The sequence below is a fragment of the Macaca nemestrina genome, chromosome 1 (genome assembly GCF_043159975.1).
Source record: "Macaca nemestrina isolate mMacNem1 chromosome 1, mMacNem.hap1, whole genome shotgun sequence".
In the NCBI taxonomy this organism is placed as follows: Eukaryota; Metazoa; Chordata; class Mammalia; order Primates; family Cercopithecidae; genus Macaca; species Macaca nemestrina.
Window position 1 is genome coordinate 231,955,099 of NC_092125.1, and position 20,702 is coordinate 231,975,800.

General features: G+C 56.1%; 1 protein-coding gene across 1 annotated transcript in view; it reads right to left on the minus strand.

The window, feature by feature from the left end:
* Window positions 1-19,752, minus strand: part of LOC105496712 (protein kinase C zeta) — a 148,622-nt gene extending 128,870 nt beyond the window's left edge. Inside the window, exons 1-4 of the mRNA XM_011767278.3 lie at window positions 19,462-19,752; window positions 14,881-15,002; window positions 13,878-13,967; window positions 10,559-10,609 (exon numbers count right to left, since the gene is read on the minus strand). Coding sequence (XP_011765580.1) covers window positions 10,559-10,609; window positions 13,878-13,967; window positions 14,881-15,002; window positions 19,462-19,532 — 334 coding nt within the window. The 5' untranslated portion in view covers window positions 19,533-19,752. The remainder of the gene's footprint in view (window positions 1-10,558; window positions 10,610-13,877; window positions 13,968-14,880; window positions 15,003-19,461) is intronic.
* Window positions 19,753-20,702: the final 950 nt, after the last annotated feature.

Below are 20,702 nucleotides of genomic sequence, written 5' to 3' on the forward strand. Positions count from 1 at the left end.
GTCAACTGTGGTGCATTGAAGATGAGCCCCCAAAACGGTAAGTCCATGTCCTACGCCAGAACCTGTGAGACGACCCTCCTTTGGAAAAGGTTCCTGCACATGTGATTAAGTCGAAGTCTCAAGGTGAGTGTCCCAGACTGCCCAGGTGGGCCCAAAGCCGACCACCGGTGTCCCCGTGAGAAAAGACACAGACGTGGGGGCCTTAGGGTGACAGGCCAGAGGCTGGAGTGACGTCTACAAGTCAAGAGCTGACAGCAGCCCCAGAGCTGGGTGGCCAGGAAGCAGGCTGCTCAGAGCCTCCCAACACAGCCAGCCCTGGCCACACCTCGGCCCCGGGTCTGCAGCCTCCTGGCTCCAGCTTCCCCTCTGGGGTGGGGGTGGCGAGGAAGGAGGGGGGTCTCTGAGAGTGGCCCTCCCACATGGCTGCATCAAAGCCGGGCCGCCCCACCCCCCAGCGATGCTCTCCTGTTACCAGGGCTGGGCTGTGGCTTGCAGCTGGCATCTGCCCCAGAGGAGCTGCTCGGAGGTCTTCGGATCCAGCCTTGGTCTCACCGCTGCCCCGAGGAACGTACTGCTGCCTCTCACTGCAGATGTGGCTCAGGCTGACAGGGCCGCCAACGTCCAGAGTCCCATGGCCTGAGGGATCTGCACCGAGGATCTGCCTGAGGGATCTGCTGCATTTTGGGCTGAGTCTCATCAGCTCAAGTCCAAGAGAAGGGCCCTCCCCAGGTTGGCCCTGGTGCCAGCTGATACCACCCCAGACACAGACACTCACGCAAAGCGGCTCAAAGACCAAAATGCTAGAAAATAAATTTGTATCACTAGGGGAAGCCAGAAGGGAAATTTTTTTTTTTTTTTTTTTTTTTTTTTTTTTTTTGAGACGGAGTCTCGCTCTGTCACCCAGGCTGGAGTGCAGTGGCCGGATCTCAGTTCACTGCGAGCTCTGCCTCCCAAGTTTACGCCATTCTCCTGCCTCAGCCTCCCGAGTAGCTGGGACTACAGGTGCCCGCCACCACGCCCGGCTAGTTTTTTGTATTTTTTAGTAGAGACGGGGTTTCACCGTGTTAGCCAGGATGGTCTCAATCTCCTGACCTCGTGATCCGCCCGTCTCGGCCTCCCAAAGTGCTGGGATTACAGGCTTGAGCCACCGCGCCTGGCCAGAAGGGAAAATATTAACAGATTTGAGTATTGAAACAAAAATCACACACACCATTTCTGTGTGACCAGACACAGCAAGGAGGGACAAAGAAGAGGAACCCGGGAAAACACTGGCCACACAGCGCCTTACCCAGTGCTGCAGCGAACAGACAGTGAAGATGGAGAAACAAGCAGCAGAGGGGCCCGAGGCACCTGCGGCCCCTCATGTGGACCTCCGTGCCACCACCCTCCTGGGCCCTGGGCAGCCAGGCACACGTGGCAGCAGGTGGAGCCCACAGACCCCAGCTCCACCACCCAATCACTCCACCTCAGCGAGGCCGCCATGGACACACACAGAGGATCCCCACTCGACCAGGGCGTGACCAGCCCTCACCTCCCCCAAAAAACCAGGCGCTCCTGATCTCATCACACGCTCAGCCCCGAATGCCCCGGCCCCCAAGTGTCCATCAGCAGAGGAACGGACAGACAGACAGGGTGAATCGCATCACAGAATTCATCCAGCCATAAAAAGGAATGAAAAACAACTAGGGAGAAGACACGTAAAGAAACAGAAGACTTGGCCGGGCGCAGTGGCTCAAGCCTGTAATCCCAGCACTTTGGGAGGCCAAGGCGGGTGGATCACGAGGTCAGGAGATCGAGACTATCCTGGCTAACATGGTGAAACCCCGTCTCTACTAAAAATACAAAAAAAAAAACTAGCCGGGCGTGGTGGCGGGCGCCTGTAGTCCCAGCTACTTGGGAGGCTGAGGCGGGAGAATGGCGTGAACCCGGGAGGTGGAGCTTGCAGTGAGCCGAGATCACGCCACTGCACTCCAGCCTGGGAGACACAGCGAGACTCCGTCTCAAAAAAAAAAAAAAAAAAAAAGAAACAGAAGACTTGAACAACGCAACGAACCACGTAGCCCTGACAGACACAGCAGAGCGCTGTACCCACAACGGGGGCACAACCTCAACCCACAGGGGACGTTTTCCAGGACAGAACACCAGTGAGCCACAGATGCAGCCGCGGTAAATCTGAAAAATCAGACATTATCCGAAGTATCTTCTCCAACCACATTGAGATGAACTTAGAAATCAGTTAACAGAAAGAAAACAGAAAAATTCACAAATATATGGAAATAACACTACACACTCAACCAACAGATAGAAGATGAAACCACAAAGAAAATCAGAAAATGCTGAGAGATGAATGAAAATAGAAACATGGCCGGGCGCGGTGGCTCAAGCCTGTAATCCCAGCACTTTGGGAGGCCGAGACAGGCGGATCACGAGGTCAGGAGATCGAGACCATCCTGGCTAACACGGTGAAACCCCGTCTCTACTAAAAAATACAAAAAACTAGCCGGGCGCGGTGGCGGGCGCCTGTAGTCCCAGCTACTCGGGAGGCTGAGGCAGGAGAATGGCGTGAACCCGGGAGGCGGAGCTTGCAGTGAGCTGAGATCCAGCCACTGCACTCCAGCCTGGGCGGCAGAGCGAGACTCCGTCTCAAAAAAAAAAAAAAAAAAAAAATTTCAGGGATGCAGAGAAGGTAGTGCTAAGGAGAAAATTTATAGTGATTAACTTTTTCTGTGTGTGAAACACAGTTTTGCCATGTGGCCCAAGGCTGGTCTCCAACTCCTGGCCTCAAGTGATCCTCCCTCTTCAGCCTCCCAAAGCACTGAGATTACAGGCGTGAGCCATGGCACGCCTGGCTATGGTGATAAATATTTGAAATAAAAAAACAAGAAAGATCTCAAATTAACAACCGAATTTTACACTTTAAGGAACCAGAAAAAGAACAAACCAAAAGCTGGCAGAAGGACGGGAATAATAAAGATGAGAGCAGGGCCAGGTGCGGTGGCTCACGCCTGTAATCCCCACACTTTGGGAGGCCGAGGTAGGTAGATCATCTGAGGTCAGGAGTTCGGAACCAGCCTGGCCAACATGCAAAACCACGTCTCTACTAAAAGTACAAAAATCAGCTGGGCATGATGGCGCATGCCTGTAATGCCAGCTACTCAGGAGACTGAGGCAGGAGAATCACTTGAACCCAGGAGGCAGAGGGTGACATAAGCTGAGATCGAGCCACTGCACTCTCTCCATCAGAGAGAGAGAGAGAGAGAGAGAGAGAGAGAGAGAGAGAGAACCTCCCAACAAAGCAAAGCCCAGGGCCTGACGGCTTTGCAGGCAAATTCTACCAAACACTTAAAGAACTAATTCCAGTTTTTCTCAAACTTTTCCAAAAAAATTGAAGAGGAAGGAACGCTTCCTCACTCATTCTGTGAGGCCAGCACTACTCTGACACCAAAGCCACACAAAGTCACGACAAGAACCTCTGGCCATTGAGTCTTACGAACATGGACATAATTATCCCTTATGAACATGGATGTAATTGTCCCTTATAAACACAGACGTAAAAATCCTCTACAAAATACTAGTAAAATGAATGCAGCAGCATATCAAGAAAATTACACACCATGAGCAAGCAGGATTTATTCATAGGATGCAAGGATGGTTCAATGTATGAAAATTAAAGTAATATATCACACGAACAAAATGAAGGAAAAAAACCACATGACCGTTTCAACTGATGCAGAAAAAGCACGTGACGAAATTCAAAGCCCTTTCATGATAAAAACAATTGACAAACTTGGAATAGAATGAAATTATCTCATCATAATAAAAACCACGTATGAAAAACCCACAGCAGACATTACACTCAGTGACGAAAACCTGAAAGCTTTTCTTTGAAGATCAGGACAAAGACAAGGATCACACCACTTTTATTCAACAGAGTAGTGGAATTCTAGCCAGAATAATTAGGCAAGAAAAAGAAATACAAGGCATCCAAATCAGGAAGGAAAAAGTAAAATTATCTCTGTGCACAGATGATATGATCTTATATGTAAGAAAGCCCTAAAGATTCCACAGAAAGTTGTTAGAACTAATAAATTCAGCAAAGCAGCAGGCAAAAAAGTCAACACACAAAAATCGACTGCACTTCTATACACTTACAATAAGCAACCCAAAAGGGAAATTAAGGAAACAATTCCACTTGCAACAGCATCAAAAAAAATAAAACTTTTAGGAATTAACCAAGGGGGTACAGACTTGTACAAAGAAAACTGTAAAACACTGCTGAAAGAAATCAAAGAAGACATAAACAAATGGAAACACACTTCATTTCATGGATTGGAAGACTTCATACTGTTAAGACATCAGGACTACCCAAAGTGGTCTACAGAGCCAGTGCAATCCCTGCAAAAATCCCAATAATTTTTTTTTGCAGAAATAGGAAAGTCTGTCCTAAAATTCATCTGGAATCTCAGGGGACCCCAAAACAATCTTGAAAAGGAAGAACAAAGCTGGAGGGCTCACACTTCCTGATTTCAAAACTTCCTACAAAGCTACAGAGATCAAAACAGTGTGGCACTGGCTCAAAGAGAGACACAGAGACCAATGGACTAGAACAGAGACTCCACAAACGAACCCTCCCATACACGGTGAAACGATTTTCAACAAGGGTGCCAATGCCATCCAATGGGAAGTCTTTTCACCAATAGTGCTAAGAAAACTGGACCTCCACATGCAAAGGAATGAAGTTAGATGCTTACCTTACACCACATACAAAATTTAACTCAAGATAGATCCATGACCTAAACATAAAACCTAAAATTATAAAATCCTTAGATGAAAAAGAAGGGGAAAAGCTTCACAACGTTGGATTTGGCAATGATTTCTTGGATGTGACACCAAATACACAGGCAACAAAAGAAAAAAAAAACATTAAGCAGGATTTCAGGAAAATTTTAAAACTTTGTCCATCAAAAGGCACTATCAACAAAGTAAAAAGACAACCCACAGAACAGAAGATATTTGCTAATCACATATCTGATAAGGGATTAACATCCAGGACAGAGAACCACTGAGACTCACCAACAAAAAAACCAAACAATCTATTCAAAAATGGACACAGGACGTGAACAGACATTTCACCAAAGAAGATACAGAAATGGCCAACAAGGCCAGGCATGGCAGCTCACACCTATAATCCCAGCACTTTGGGAGGCCAAGGTGGGTGGATCACTTGAGGCCAGGAGTTCGAGACTAACCTGGCCAACATGGTGAAACCCCATCTCCACTAAAAATATAAAAATTAGCTGGACATGGTGGCGGGTGCCTGTAATCCCAGCTACTCAGGAAGTTGAAACAGGAGAATCGCTTGAACCCGGGAGGTGGAGGTTGCAGTGAGCTGAGATCGTGCCACTGCACTCCAGTATGGGCGACAGAGCAAGACTCCATCTCAAAAAAAAAAAAAAAAAGAAATAGCCAACAGGCACATGAAAAAATGCTCAACATCACTTATCACCAGGGAAATGAGAACCAAAACCACAATGACATGCCACCTCACGCCCATTAGTACAGCTACTGTCAAAAAACAGAAAAAGGCAAGAGCTGGAGAAGATGGGAGACAGCGGCACTCATGCACTACTGCAGGGGGTGGAAAATGCTGCAGCCACCGTGGGAAATGGCACAGCAGCTCTTTAAACAGAATTATCGGCCAGGTGCGGTGGCTCACACCTGTAATCCCAACACTTTGGGAGACCGAGGTGGGCAGACTGCTTGAGCCCAGGAGTTCAAGACCAGTCCATGCAACATGATGAAATCCTGTCTCTACAAAAAATACAAAAACTAGCCAGGCGTGGAGGCACCTGCCTTTAGTCCCAGCTACTTGGGAGGCTGAGACAGGAGAATCGCTTGAGCCCAGGAGGTGGAGGCTGCAGTGAGCCGAGATCGTGCCACTGCACTCCAGCCTGGGCAACAGAGCGAGACACTGTCTCAAAAATAAATAAATAGGCTGGGCGCAGTGGCTCACGCCTGTAATCCCAGCACTTTGGGAGGCCGAGGCGGGCGGATCACAAGGTCAGGAGATCGAGACCACGGTGAAACCCCGTCTCTACTAAAAATACAAAAAATTAGCCGGGCGCGGTGGCGGGCGCCTGTAGTCCCAGCTACTCAGGAGGCTGAGGCAGGAGAATGGCGTAAACCCAGGAGGCGGAGCTTGCAGTGAGCCGAGATCGCGCCACTGCACTCCAGCCTGGGCGACAGAGCGAGACTCCGTCTCAAAATAAAAAACAAAACAAAATAAATAAATAAAACCAGAATGATCAATGATCCAGCAATCCCACTTCTGGATCTACACCCAGAACTGAAGGCAGGGTCTCCAGAGGTCACTGCGCACCCGTGCTCACAGCAGCATCATTCATGACAGCTAAACTGTGGAAGTCACCCATGTGTCCACCAACAGAAATGGGTAAACAAAATACATCCAGGCAACAGCCTGCGGTTCAGTCTTAAGAAGGAAGGAGACTGTGACACAAGCTGCTCGTGGCTGCACCTTGAGGACACGGTGCTGAGTGAAATAAGCTGTCACAAAAGGACAGATCCTGTGCGACTCCACTCACAGGAAGTCCCTAGAGTCACCAAACTCACAGAAACAGAAAGCGGTGGGTGGGTGTCGGGGGCTGGGGGAGGCAGAATGAGGAGTGAGTGTTTCATGGGGACAGAGGCTGAGTCTGGGAAGATGAAGAGAGTTCTGGAGATGGGCGGTGATGATGGCTGGACAGCAATGTGAGTATCAAATACCAATGAATTGCACCTTTAAAAAATGGCTAAGATGGGGCCGGGCTCAGTGGCTCACACCTGTAATCCCAGCACTTTGGGAGGCCAAGATGGGTAGGTCACTTGAGTCCAGGAGTTTGAGACCAGCCTGGGCAACATGGTAAAACCCTATCTCTACAAAAAACAAAACAAAAACAAAAACACCTCAGCCAAGAGTGGTAACGCACACCTGTAATCCCAGCTACTCAGGAGGCTGAGGCGCGAGGACTGCTTGAGCCTGGGAGGCAGAGGTTGTAGTGAGCCAAGATTGCACCACGCGCTCCAGACTGGGTGACAGAGCAAGACTCCGTCCCCTACACCACCCCCACAAAAAAAAAAAAAAAAAAGTTAAGATGGCAAAAATAGATGTTATGTGCATTTTACCAGAATAGAAAAAAGATCTGCAGTGCTAAGAATGCCCCAGCATGGAAGAACCTTGGGAAGGTCAGGCGGGTGAGAGCCACCAGAGGCAAAAGGACGAACATGCGGGATTCCACGGACACCGAATGTCCAGGATCCCAGGGCCACACGGACACCAAACGTCCAGAATCCACAGGGCCACAGAGACAGAGGCCGAGCGGAGGTGCCCAGGGCCGGGGCTGAGGCGGAACAGGGAGTGACCGCTGACGGGCACGGGCTTTCCTTTTGGAATATATTTTGGGTTTGGAACTACATAGAGGTGATAGTTGCAAGTATAGAGTTTTTGTAGAAATCTATAAAACCAATTAACTTCATCTAGACACACATAGAACGTGCCAGAAGGTCCTCTGCTGACGGTGAGACAGGCACGTCCAGGCGTCTGAACCAGGCCCACGGTACAGCCGCAGTGCTGCCCTCCTCCGCCTCTGGTGTGCTCCATCCACTGCCCACACCTCCCAGTCTGACCCTTCTCACTGACCCTCAGCCCGGGCAGTGCTGCCTGAGGACAAAAACACCTGTGAACATCCCCATAGGCGCTAAAACCACAGAGCCCCGGGCGGCGGCCGCTGGCAACCAGAGCAGGGTGTCCCGTCTGAGATGAGCACCGAAGTCACAGCAAAAGAAACACGTACGGCATCAGGGAGAGCGCCAGCCCCCCAAGCCCTGGTGGCCTGGGACCCCGTGTGGGCAGCGTGTTCTCACACACTCCTGACACTAGCACCATAAAATCCACCCCACGTCCAGGTGGACATCAGCACGCAGGGCAGGGCAGGGTTCCCCACCCCCGGCATCCACCTCTGACCTCCTCGGCAAAGGCTACCCCAGAGGCTCTGGCGGAATGTCCCCAACCAGGCTGAGTGGTCCCCAAAGCCGTGGAGCCACCCCGGGTAAACATCTCAAGGACCTACTCATGTGTCCCAGGAGGTCCTTCCTTGGGGCTTGGCCACGTTCTCCGCATTCCCCACAGTGACTCAGCCGCCACCCCCACAACACACTCCCCTGCAGAGCCCAGGCCCCAGGGCATCCTGTGACCCCCCAACTTCCCCTTCCTCCACCGCAGTGGCCGAGCAAACGCGGGCCCCCATCCCTACGTGAGGCCGGCAGGTTGTCCACACGGGCAGAGAGGCGCTGCTGAGGTCGCAGACAGAAAGAGCAGACCCCAGGCCCCCAGGCAGGGTTGAGACAAGAGGCAGACATGGCGCAGAAATACTGCGGGCTTCCCCCGCCCCCAGGGGCTACGCTGGCCACAGGTGGACACCTTTGGGTGTGCACGGTCTCAGCGCACATGGGACCGATGAGCACAGTCCTGTCACCAAGTCAAAAAATCATCCAGGTGGCAAATAAACAAGGCCCGTGGTCCCCTCCTACACAGCAGCAGCATGAGGCTGCGGGGCGCTGTGGAGGGACAACCATCATCTGACCCACGGGGAGCATGTCTTTTTTTTTTTTTTGAGACGGAGTCTCGCTCTGTCGCCCAGGCTGGAGTGCAGTGGCGCGATCTCGGCTCACTGCAAGCTCCGCCTCCCGGGTTCCCGCCATTCTCCTGCCTCGGCCTCCCGAGTAGCTGGGACTACAGGCGCCCACCACCTCGCCCGGCTAGTTTTTTGTATTTTTAGTAGAGACGGGGTTTCACCGTGTTAGCCAGGATGGTCTCGATCTCCTGACCTCGTGATCCGCCCGTCTCGGCCTCCCAAAGTGCTGGGATTACAGGCGTGAGCCACCACGCCCGGCCGGGGAGCATGTCTTATTCGTGTGTTTATGTAAACGTTATGTGCTCGCACCCAGCCCCACCCTGAGCTGCTCCTGGCACCCCCAGAACAGCCCCATCTCAGAAGTCTCTCCCTGACCCTCACCCCTGCAGGGCCCCTGCAGCCCACAGGCCGGCCCCAGTTCCACTTGAGGCAAAACTACAGCCGAGCACCCGCCCCTGCTCCTGGACCTCGCCGGCCTGTGTGGACTCCGTCCGGCACCCTTGGGGCCCCCAAAGTTCTTACCCCTGAGACTCCCCATTCCCCCACCGCCTTCTCAACATGGCCTCCGAATTCCAACCTGCACCCTTGCCCGGCCACTCCCGCCCGGGGCCGTGGACGTCACACGTCATCTCCCTTCTACCTGCCTCCCACTGGGACACACAGGGTCCCCATCTCTCCAGCCCAGGTGGTACCATCTCCAAGAGCCACAACCAGGGCTGAATAAAGGAACGTGCCCCCCGCCTCCTCACACTTGCCTCATGCTGCCAAAACCGCTGGTGGTGTCTGCCTGCCATGGCCATACCCCATCTCCTCCTGCCGGCCCCCGGGCAGGTCCAGCCCCAGACCACCCGCTCCACTCCTGCCAGGGCCCACCTCTGGATGTCTCCTCGGCCTTGCCGGCCATGGTTCAGGGACCCCTGTTGGCTGAGGGCTTGAAACCAGGATGCCACGCCGCCCTCTCCCCAGGGTGATCATGGAAATCCCGTGGCTCCTGGGGCCTCCCCAATGCTAAGCGCTGCCAAACCTCTATTCGACCCCACTTCTCTCCGGAAGCCGAGACTCTAACCCCAACTGCCCACTCGCCCTCTTGGCCTGAATCTGCCCCCACCTCCGCTTCCTGCCCAACACAGGGCACCGCCGACACCCAGCATCCAGCCTGAGGCCAACCTGGTGTGCACCCTGGCAGCAGGGGTTGGGGACACTGAGCCACGTGCCCTGCACTGGACAGGCAGCGGCCTCGGTCCAGGATCTCCTGCCCACACAACAAACAAGGCATGGCACGGATGCTGGAGGCAGTGTGGGGTTTGGAGGGTGGGGGTGGAACCCCATCAAACACAGCCATGGGATGCACGGCCCCACAGCAGCGTAGCCACCTGCTCAGGGCCCAGCAGTCTCCGGGATGTGGTAGGCAGTGAGGTCAGAAGCTTCCCTCTGAAGCCACAACCCCCAGGACTCACTTTCCTTCCTCTCCTCCCGATGGAGCCAGCGTGGAATGAAGGGAGCCCCCACTCCAGCTCAGGGGCCAGCAGGGACCAGGAGGAGTGGACAACTGGCCTAGGGGTGGTCATGAGCTGAGGCAGCCACATGGGAGCAGTGTCCAGCATCCCACCTGGCCTTTCCCTCCTAGGGAGACAGCAAGGCCCCCCGGACTTCTCATGCCACCAACCAGCCAAGCGAGGCCCCCGCCGCGCGGTGCTGTCAGCCAGAACATGCACAGGCAGCAGCTGTGGTCACCATGGCTGCTTGTGCCCTGACGCTCCATGAGGGTGAACCTCCGAAAATGGCACCACTGCCTCCTCCTCGGCACAACGGATCAATAGCTCAACCCCGTAACATGCAAGACCGGTGTAGGAAACCCCAGTACTCACTGTCTTCTCCTGGACACGGCAGTCCTGGCTGCTCAGGGGTGCTCGGGAAAACTGGACAGAGAGAGGAAGAGAGAGCGTCAAGGCCCCGCGGCTGCCACTCAACAGTCTCACGGAGGAAGTCCCGCCTCAGTCAGGCTGAGCACACGGACTTCACACAAGGCGCACGTGCCATTGCCAATGAGAGCACGCTCCTGGGAGATGTGAAACCCAGTGCATCTACGTAGGCCAGGCTCCATTAGGTAGGACTTAAAAACCCACAGAAAAATTTAGGGTAAAAGCCAATCAGAGGGACCTGGAGAGCAGAGCCATCAGAGAAAGCTACTGACTTGTATTTTTAAACTATATAAAAATGGGGAAGAACTGCAATTACTTTGAAAACTGACTTTTAAAAGCACTTTAGATTCCATTTCTTTATACTCAAGACAGAGTTCAAAATTATTTTAACACACATCCTGGGCTTCCACGATAAATTATCAAAATAGATGCCTAGGAAATATTAAAACTTAGCTGGAAATGATGGCTCACGCCTGCAATCCCAGCACTTTGGGAGGCCGAGATGAGAGGATGGCTCCAGACCAGGAGTTCAAGACCAGCCTGGCCAACATGACAAAATCCCATCTTTAATTCTATATATATGTGTGTGCGTGTGTGCGTGCATGTGTGTGTATATACGTGTATATACGCATAAAAGTATTTTTTTTTTTTTTTTTTTTTTGAGACGGAGTCTCGCTCTGTCACCCAGGCTGGAGTGCAGTGGCGCGATCTCGGCTCACTGCAAGCTCCGCCTCCTGGGTTTACGCCATTCTCCTGCCTCAGCCTCCTGAGTAGCTGGGACTACAGGCGCCCGCCACCGCGCCCGGCTAATTTTTTGTATTTTTAGTAGAGACGGGGTTTCACCGTGGTCTCGATCTCCTGACCTTGTGATCCGCCCGCCTCGGCCTCCCAAAGTGCTGGGATTACAGGCGTGAGCCACCGCGCCCGGCCGCATAAAAGTATTAAAACTTTAGTAAAACAAACATTTTTTGTTTTTCGTTTTTTTGAGATGGAGTCTCATTCTGTGCCTAGGCTGGAGTGCAGTGGCACGATCTTGGCTCACTGCAACCCCTGCCTCCCAGGTTCCAGCAATTCTCCTGCCTCAGCCTCCCAAGTAGCTAGGATTACAGGCACGCGCCACAACGCCTGGCTAATTTTTGTGTTTTTAGTAGAGATGGGGTTTCACCATGTTGGTCAGGCTAGTCTTGAACTCCTGACCTCAAGTGATCCACCGGCCTCGGCCTCCCAAAGTGCTGGGATTACAAGTGTGCACCACCAAGCCCGGCCCTAACTATTTTTCTTTTACCTAGAAAATAACGTGAATTTTAAAGCACCATATCTTTCAATGTAGAAAAGCAAAATGTGCTTACTAACATAATCGCAATAAAGTGGACAAGGTTAGGCACAGCTACAAGTTTATTTATCTGAGACAGGGTTTCGCTCCATCACTCAGGCTAGAGTGCAACGGCACAATCACAATTTACTGTAGCCTCTACCTCCTGGGCTCAAGGACCGCCCACCTCGGCCTCCCGAGTAGCTGGGACTACAGGTGCACCACCACATCTGGTGTCGGGCACGGTGGCTCACGCCTGTAATCCCAACACTTTGGGAGGCTGAGGCGGGTGGATCACCTGAGGGCAAGAGTTAGAGACCGGCCTGACCAACATGGCGAGACCCCATCTCTACTAAAAATACAAAAATTAGGCTGGGCGCAGTGGCTCACATCTGCAATCCCAGCATTTTGGGAGGCTGAGGCGGGTGGATGACGAGGTCAGGAGATCGAGACCCTCCTGGCTAACACAGTGAAACCCCGCCTCTACTAAAAATACAAAACATTAGCCAGGCATGATGGTGCATGCCTGTAGTCCCAGCTACTCGGGAGGGTGAGGCAGAAGAATCACTTGAACCCAGGAGCCGGAGGGTGCAGTGAGCTGAGATAGCGCCACTGCACTCCACCCTGAGCGACACAGCAAGACTCTATCTAAAAAAAAAAAAATTAGCCAGGCGTGGTGGTACATGCCTTAGTCCCAGCTACTCGGGAGACTGAGGCAGGACAATCGCTTATACCCGGGAGGTGAAGGTTGCAGTGAGCAGAGATAGCGCCACTGCACTCCAGCCTGAGGGCAGAGCCAGACTCTGTCTCAAAAAAACAAAACAAAAAAGTTTTGGAGAGATGGGGGTCTATGTTGCCCAGGTTGGTCTTGAACGCCTAGGCTGAAGTGATTCTCCCACCTGGACCTCCCAAAGTGCTGGGATTACAGGCGTGAGCCACTACACCCGGTCTAGTCTTTAAATCTAAAGCCACGTTGATATAAAGGGCTATAAAAATTAAACATTGTAACCAAGTAGCCCCGTGTCCAGGAGAATGATGGATCTGTCAGAAAACTGTGGGCGGTTTCGAGCTTTGGTCCCATCTTGGACTCAGTGGTCCATGGCCAGAAGCCTGGCAAGGAGCCCAAGCTAAGCCAGAAGTGGACACAGAGACACAGACGTGGCTGGCTGGCCACAGCTGCTGGAACCACAATCGCAGGCCCCAGACGCCCTGGAGACCCCAGCAGTACTGGGGAGTCTAAAGTGCTCACCTAAAGACAAAGTCACATCTCCCACACGTCAGCTCATCACAGGGCTTTGAACTTAAAGCTGAGGACAGCTGTGAGCCGGGAGCCGGGCCCAGGGAGCACCGGGCAGGTGAGGTGGCTGGTGGGGCTGTCCCCACTGTCCACACGCACCGTGGGCTCTACGCTGGCCACTGGAGCCTCTGAGCAGTTTATGGGTTCTTTATAAGAGCAGTTTTCATTTGGGTTAATAAAATGTCAAAGAAAAGGCTGGGTGTGGTGGCTCACACCTGTAATGCCAGCACTTTGGGAGGCCGAGGCGGGCAGATCATGAGGTCAGGAGATTGAGACCATCCTGGCTAACACAGTGAAACCCCGTCTCTACCAAAAATACAAAAAATTAGCCAGGTGTGGTGGCGGGCGCCTGTAGTCCCAGCTACTCGGGAGGCTGAGGCAGGAGAATGGCGGGAACCCGGGAGGCGGAGCTTGCAGTGAGCTGAGATCATGCCACTGCACTCCAGCCTGGGCGACAGAGCGAGACTCCGTCTCAAAAAAAAAAAAGTCAAAGAAAAAAAACCCAAATGGCATTTTATTAGACATCCCTAAATTCTCTGGCATCATAGGATTTTAAACCATGATCCTATACGGCGTCGAACCCCCCAGGTGGTCTGGCAGGCACCCACAGCCAGGAACAGCCCCCTGGGCCGCCCCCCACAGACCCCACCACTGACCATGAATGATGAGGCCTTCGTCCCTGCGCTGACGGGCCAGGCGGAAAGCCTCTTCCAGCTCCATCTGGGAGGACACCGTGCAAGGGTCACCTGGGTGGGGCAGGAGACGGCGCTGAGGTCGCTGAAGGCCCAAGGCAAAGCGGGCTGTGATGGGCCTGCTTAGCACACCAGATGAGGGTCTAGTCCCACTGCTCAGATTGGCCACCTCCTGGCACGGTTGGGAGGTCCAAGGATGGCCGTCCACACTAGGGAGTCACCCGGCCCCCAGTGCTGCATCAGAGCCACCCAGGAAGGGAAGCTGGTGCACTTGCAGCCCTGGGCACCACTTGGAGGGCTAAGCAGTGAGCAGGGCTGAGGACACTCTCCTGAGGTCAGTCCCGGGTGGAGGGAAAGTTCCTTGCCCTCCGTGGCTGGACAGGGACATGGAGGCGTACAGAACCCACGCCCTGCGGGGCTGTATCCAACCCAATGGGTGTGGCATCAGGCTCCACCCACATAGCCGTGTCCTCAGCCAGCAGCTGCCCACCAGTCCCTGGGCGAAAGGGGTCTCTCTGGACGTCTCCCAATCCCCTCCCATCCTTTTCAGGATGTGTGTCTGAGAGAGAGGAGGCGGACACGGCGAGCCCTGGCTGCACGCGCCCTCCCCATGGTCCCTAGAACAGGAAGAGCCCATCCTTCAGAAACACCTACTGGAAAAGGCCAGGACATGAGAAAGGAGGTCAGAGGAAGAGGTGAGGACCTGCCCAGGGTGAGGCAGGGAGACCCCCTGCAGGCAGTTCAAGACCAGAGCCCTTCCTAGGAGCATCTAGGCCCAGGTCCTTGTTAAGCATCTGCAGCCAACCTCTTTCCCACCATCCCCCCTGGGGAAAAGTTGGCTCCAACAAGTTTAATTCCACTTTTTTAAGTCTCCCCACAGAAGAGGCTGAGCACACTCCGCACAAGAGGCTGCCCTGGCGAAGTCCCTTGAGGCTGAGGATTCTGGCCGACACGGGACGAGGGTTACCTTCGCTGTCCACCCACTTGAGGGTGAGCGGGTGCTGCTGGTGCAGACGGCACATGTCTCTCACTTCCTCGCAGAGCTCCTCGAAGGTTGTGGCGGCGTCCACGCTGGTGATGAAGATGTCCCTGGGGCGGAGGGGACACGGGCATCTGTTACCGTGGGGCGTATTTGAATCAAATTAAACAATTATTACTGATTAACCAAATCATGGATTAGATAAGTGAAACTTTCCCCAAAAACAGTATGACAGCCTCCCCCACGCCCCTCCAACACAAAACAGAACCAATTAACCATAATCATCGTTTAAAAACGACCACCGTCAACTTCCCTGCACAGAGAAGAAAGCGCGACCTACCTGGCTGGAAAGAATGAAGTCAAATTGGGAAAAAAGAAAGTGCCCTCTTGTGCGAGGCCTGGCAACGGCACCTGGTCGGACACCCGTTCCAGTTCACCCAAGTGTGGGTGACCCCGGGATGGACACAAGCTGGGTCGGTGCAGGCCCCCCGGCTTCAGTAAGGTAAAGGAACCCAGTCAGACCTGCCCCCAGACCTCGACGGTGCCAGCGGTGGAGGCCAGACCTTCAGGCGGTGAAGAGGCAGGGGATTAAATAATTCCATAATGAAAGGTCGCTCTTTAGACCCCAGAGTGGGAACTGGGTCCGCTGCTGCGGCTACGACAGAAGCCTGGGCAAATTTTTCTTTTTTTGAAAACCGAGTCACACAGTGTCAGTGTCTTGTATCTTCTCAGCCCCAGACAGGACCTGAATCCCAGGGGCTGGAGAAGCTCAGGGACCCCCAGGCACCCTTTGAAGGCTGGCGCTTCCCTGCTACTAGAAACCCGAGGTCCCCCCATCACCGCCTGAACTGAGCAAGAGCTGGTCTCACCCTGCGTGGAGGGGAGGGACCACCACGGGGCCTGGCTGGTGTTTCCTGAAACTCGGAGCAGGAATCACACCCTCGTGGAACACACCAAAATTTCAGAGAAATCTACGGCTTTCTGACACCCACAGGAGCGCGGGGCAAGAACACAGGGCCTATAAAAAGAAGCCTGAAGGGGTGTGAGACGTCCCAAACCACAGAGACACAGGCTCTGCTCTTTGCAGACACTGCTGGCTCCCCACAAGGTTATCTGAATTCGTCAGACAAGTTTCGAGAAACAAAGTTCTCGTCCCAGACAAGCACTCCAGTGCAAACAGAACACAGGATCTGCCCACAGCCACAGCCCCAGCATAGCAGCCCAGGGCCCACCTGCCCCACAGGCCTCACCCAGCCCACCGTGGGCCGCAGCCACCCACCCCTTCCTGCTGGAACTGGCCACCCAGCACCTGCCCCCAGTGCCCGAGCACCCCACAGGAACCAACCTGGCTGGTCTTCGCCACAGCCCGCAGCATCACGGCAGATTAGGAAAGTGAGGAACGGAGGGGTCACACACCCAATACCCGGGGTTCGCCCCAAGCTGACACCCATGCCTGCTGCCTGACCTGGCGTCCAACAGTCCGACCACCAGGAACTCCAGAGTGGGAGTCAGCCATCCCTTCACCTTTGACCCCTTCCTGCCCCATGCCCCCGCCCCCACACAGTCCTGTCCCCAGGTGGAAGCCAGTTTCCTGCCAATCTGGAGGCCGGGTGGGTGGCTCCAGTCAAACCCCAGGACTTGGGAAGTGTCGGGCCACCACTTCCAACCCTATCCCAATCCTGAATCAAACAGCTGCTCTGTGCCCCTCGGCAGGGGTGTCCAGGACCCAGCACCCAGTAGCCAGCTGGGCAGCCAGGGAGAGACTCCTGTGTCTCCGCAGGGCCCAGCACCAAGCCCTGAGCTACCGCCCGCCCTGGTCTCTGAGCTGTGCACGCAGAACCTCCCTGAACACAAAAGTTGTCTGAGCTGGGCCAGGCGAGGTGGCTCACGCCTTTAATCCCAGTGCTTTGGGAGGCCGAGGCGGGCAAATTACGAGGTCAGGAGTTCAAGACCAGCCTGGCCAACAAAGTGAAACCCCATCTCTACTGAAACTACAAAAGATTAGCTGGGTGTGGTAGCAGGCGTCTATAGTCCTAGCTACTCGGGAGGCTGAGGCAGGAGAATCACTTGAACCTGGGAGGTGAAGGATGCAGTGAGCTGAGACCACACCACTGCAGCCTGGGTAACAGAGCAAGACACTGTCTCAAAAAAAAAAAAAAAAAAAAAAAAAGTCTGGGCTGGAAAAGGGAAGAGCCAGCACCAGTGTTTGCGACACGAGAAGAATGGGCGTCTGAGACTCGGTCTGGGAGCCTGGCCCAGGTCACCTGGGACTCCCTGAAAACACAGGTGTCTGGGGACCCCTCAGGCCCACAGGGAGCCGGGGGGGGGGAGGCGAGGATTGGATCTCAAGTGTGCTCAGAGGGCCCTGGGGGGACAGGCAAGGATGATGGGGTGGCCATGCCCCATGGGGGTGACTGAAGAGCTCCTCCTTTTTCTAAAGACTAGTCTTCCACGTGTCCACACTCAGCTACCTCCACGAACAGCAGCGTCTCACCCCAGGGACGGAGTTTCTAGGGCTTCCAATAACCCAGTACTCATCCTGGCAACCACTTTCTGGAACTGCGTCATTGCCCTAAGGCCTGAGTGTCCCACCCCACAGCCAGTCCCCTCAGAGAGGCACCGGGTGCCACGAGGGACGAGGAGCCAGGCTGGGGAGAAGGGCAGTTCACACTCTCCAGTAGAGAGGAGGAGGACCTGGGAGGGGACAGAGGAGAGAAGGAATGGTAGGAACAGGGAAGACCCAGAGGGGAGACAGGCCCTGGAACAGGGAGGAAGGTGAAGGAAGAGGTGTGGCAGGGAAGGGAGAGAGGGGAGAGCGGGAAGAGGAGGGAAAACAACAGGGAAGGAGGGAGGAAGAGGAAGGGGTGGGGAGAGAGGGGAGACAGTCCCGGAAGGGAGGGAAGAGGAAGGGGTGGGAGCCTGGTCTCTCCAGCCCAGGAAACCAGAGTCACCGGGTGGAATTACACCCACCCCACCACCAAAGTGCTCCCAGGGGCCAAAGCAGGACAGAGAGAGGACGGGGCGGCCCAGAACTCCAGGGCACTGCCCCTGAGCCTTGGTCCCGGAAATTGGGCACCGGAATGCAGGAGGGTCTGGGCCCCTGCAGCCCTGCGGGTGTGGACCTCCCTCTTGCAGGACACCCCTGACCTCCACACCATCACCTGTTGCCTAGTTTATTGGCTCCAGGCTGGGAAGGAGACAGCAAGCCCAGGTCCTTGGATAAGTCCAATAGCCAGGACCTCAACCACACGAAGTTTTAACCGGCTGACTTCCAGGTCAAAAGACATGGCTGCCCTACCCCTTTGGGTGGGGTTGGATGGTCAGTTCCTCAGAATTCCCTTTCTTCTGGTTTCTGGCACCAAACCCGACCCCACTGCACCCCGAGGGTTCCAGGTGCTTGCCAGAGGGGGGCTGCAGAGACCTCAACCTTCCCAAAGAAGAGACAACTGAGCCTCCTCAACAAACCCGGGGCCAAGCAGCCCCAGATGGCTGACCCGAGACCCCAAGACAAGGTTCGCAAGGAGCTGAACCCGCTCAGACTCGCAGGGCACCACAGAGACCCCTGGGGTACTGTCCTGACAGGACATGGCCCAGGGAAGATGTCACCCACGTAACCCTGCCAGCCGTCCCTGCCTCTGGGGCTCAGGTTGCCACGGCGGGAGCTGAGGGCGCACCGGGGCAGGAGCAGCTTTTCAAGATCCCAAGGACCACCCAGTGCAAGCCCGGAGCCCGCAGTCCGCTCCCCTCCCCTCTCCGCAGCAGCGGCCACCTTCACCGGAGCGGAGGCCCGAGTTCGGGGCTCCTGGGGACGCAGGCGGGTGGAAGAACAAACCCACGGGCCCTCCCTTCCCCACCACCCACACTTCGGGGGGCAGCGACCCCTCCGCTGTGCCTCTGAGCCCGGCCACCTGGTGCAGCCCCCGCCACCCCCACCAGCGCTGCCCCGGACCCCTCGGCTCCGGCCCCTGACCGCGCCCCCTCCCACAGCCAGACAGAGGCTTCCAGGGGGGCGGGTGCGACGCAAGCCCCGGGGCCAGTCTCGGCCGCGCCGTGGCCTCCAGAAACCCCTGTCCCCACCCGACCACCCGGAGCCCTGCCGGGGGCTGCAGAGGAGCCACCGCGCCCGCGCCCCGGGTCTCCGAACTTTGCCTAAAGCGAGACCCCCGGCCGGGTAAACGGGGAGAACATTTAGGAAACGCTGATTTTAAGAAACCCGCCAGGAGTTTTTACAACTTGATGAAAACTTTCAATCCTTACAGGTTTGCGGCCGGAACGTCCCCGCCCAACTTTCCAGCGAAAACGTCAACCACAGTGACCGGACCGAGGAGCGCGCGGCGCGGGGCCGACCCCAGGGAAACCCGGTCCCGGGGAAGGAGCCGGCGCTGCCCACGAGGTGTCCGCGGGTGACGCTCACGGGCGGGGACCTAGGACCTCCCGCGACAGCCCCGGGCCCGTAGCGACCTCGCCGCCCTCTCCCTCCCTCCCTCCAGCGCAGGAGCCCCGACGACTGTGCCCTCCCCGCCCTCCCCGCCTCACCCACCGCCGCTCCCGGCCCTCCCAGCCGCTCACCCTCCGTAATGCGCCTTGAGGCGGACGCGGCCGCCGCTCCCGTCCATCTTGGGGCTGGTCCTGCTGGGCATGGCGCGCTCCGCCGGCCGCCGTCAGCGCTGCGCCCCGGGAGCTCCGGCCATGGCGCGGGGCGGTGGCGCCAGGTGGGGCGGCGGCGGAACGCGGAAGGCACCGCTCAGGACCGACGGCTCCGGCCCGGCCCGGCCGACTCCGCGGAACTCCACGGAACTCCCATGGCGCGCGGGGCGGCAGCTGGGGGCGCGCAGGGCGGGACCGTCCGACGGGGGCGGTGGCGGGGGGCGGGGGGCGGGGGGGCGGTGTCCGAACATGGCGGACCGAGGTGGAGCCGGCGGCCAATCCGCGGGGCGGGCGGTCCCGGGGCGGGCGGTGACACCTGCGGCCAATGAGGGCGAGGCGGGGCCTCCACCTGGGCCAATCCTCGAGGGACCCCCGGCAGCGGCCCAATGGCGAGGCGCGGGCGGGGCTACCTGTCGGGCGGGGCGCGACTCACCTGCGCCAATGGGACCGCGCGCGGCGCGGCTCTGCCCGGCAACCGGAGGGGCCCCGGCCTGCGGCACCGAGCTGCGGACCCGGGAACTCGCTGGAAACGCAAGTTCTCCGCCCTCGCCCAGACCCTCCGAATCGAAACTCCTGCGGCGCGCGCCCTGCCAGCCCGAGGACCCCGCCGTCCAGGGGTCTCCTGACATCTCCCACGTGCAGGACTGAAGCTGCAAGGAGCGGAGAACCCGGCCAGGGTCAGGGACGGGAGGGTCCAGACTCGGGTTCTCTGGGCCCCAGCCCCCGCTTCGCCCCCATCGAATCCAAGGTCCCCTGTAGGGAAGGGCCGTCCACACTCGTGAGTGCAACCGCTCGCTCCGCCCAGGTCAAGGACGCGGCATTGCCCCGAGTCGCCCATGACCTTCATTTCTGAAGCCACAGCCTCTTGGGCCTTACTTGGGGGCGGGGGGGTTGATCTGGACAATCGCCCTCCAGGCCATTCCACCGCTGCCCAGCTCCCTGCCTCCTGGGCTCCTCCCCTGAAAATGCGGTCGAGTTTTCCCTGATCAGCCCATCCCTTGCTGTCTGTATCCACTGAAGCCCAGACCTGCTGCCTGCAAGACCTCACCCAAGCACCAGGTGGACACCCAGACCCAGCTCCTGACCTCGACCCCTCTCCCCTGAGAGTGGACCTGCTCAGGCCACGCCCTCACACCCCTCACCCAGACACAGCCACCAGGACT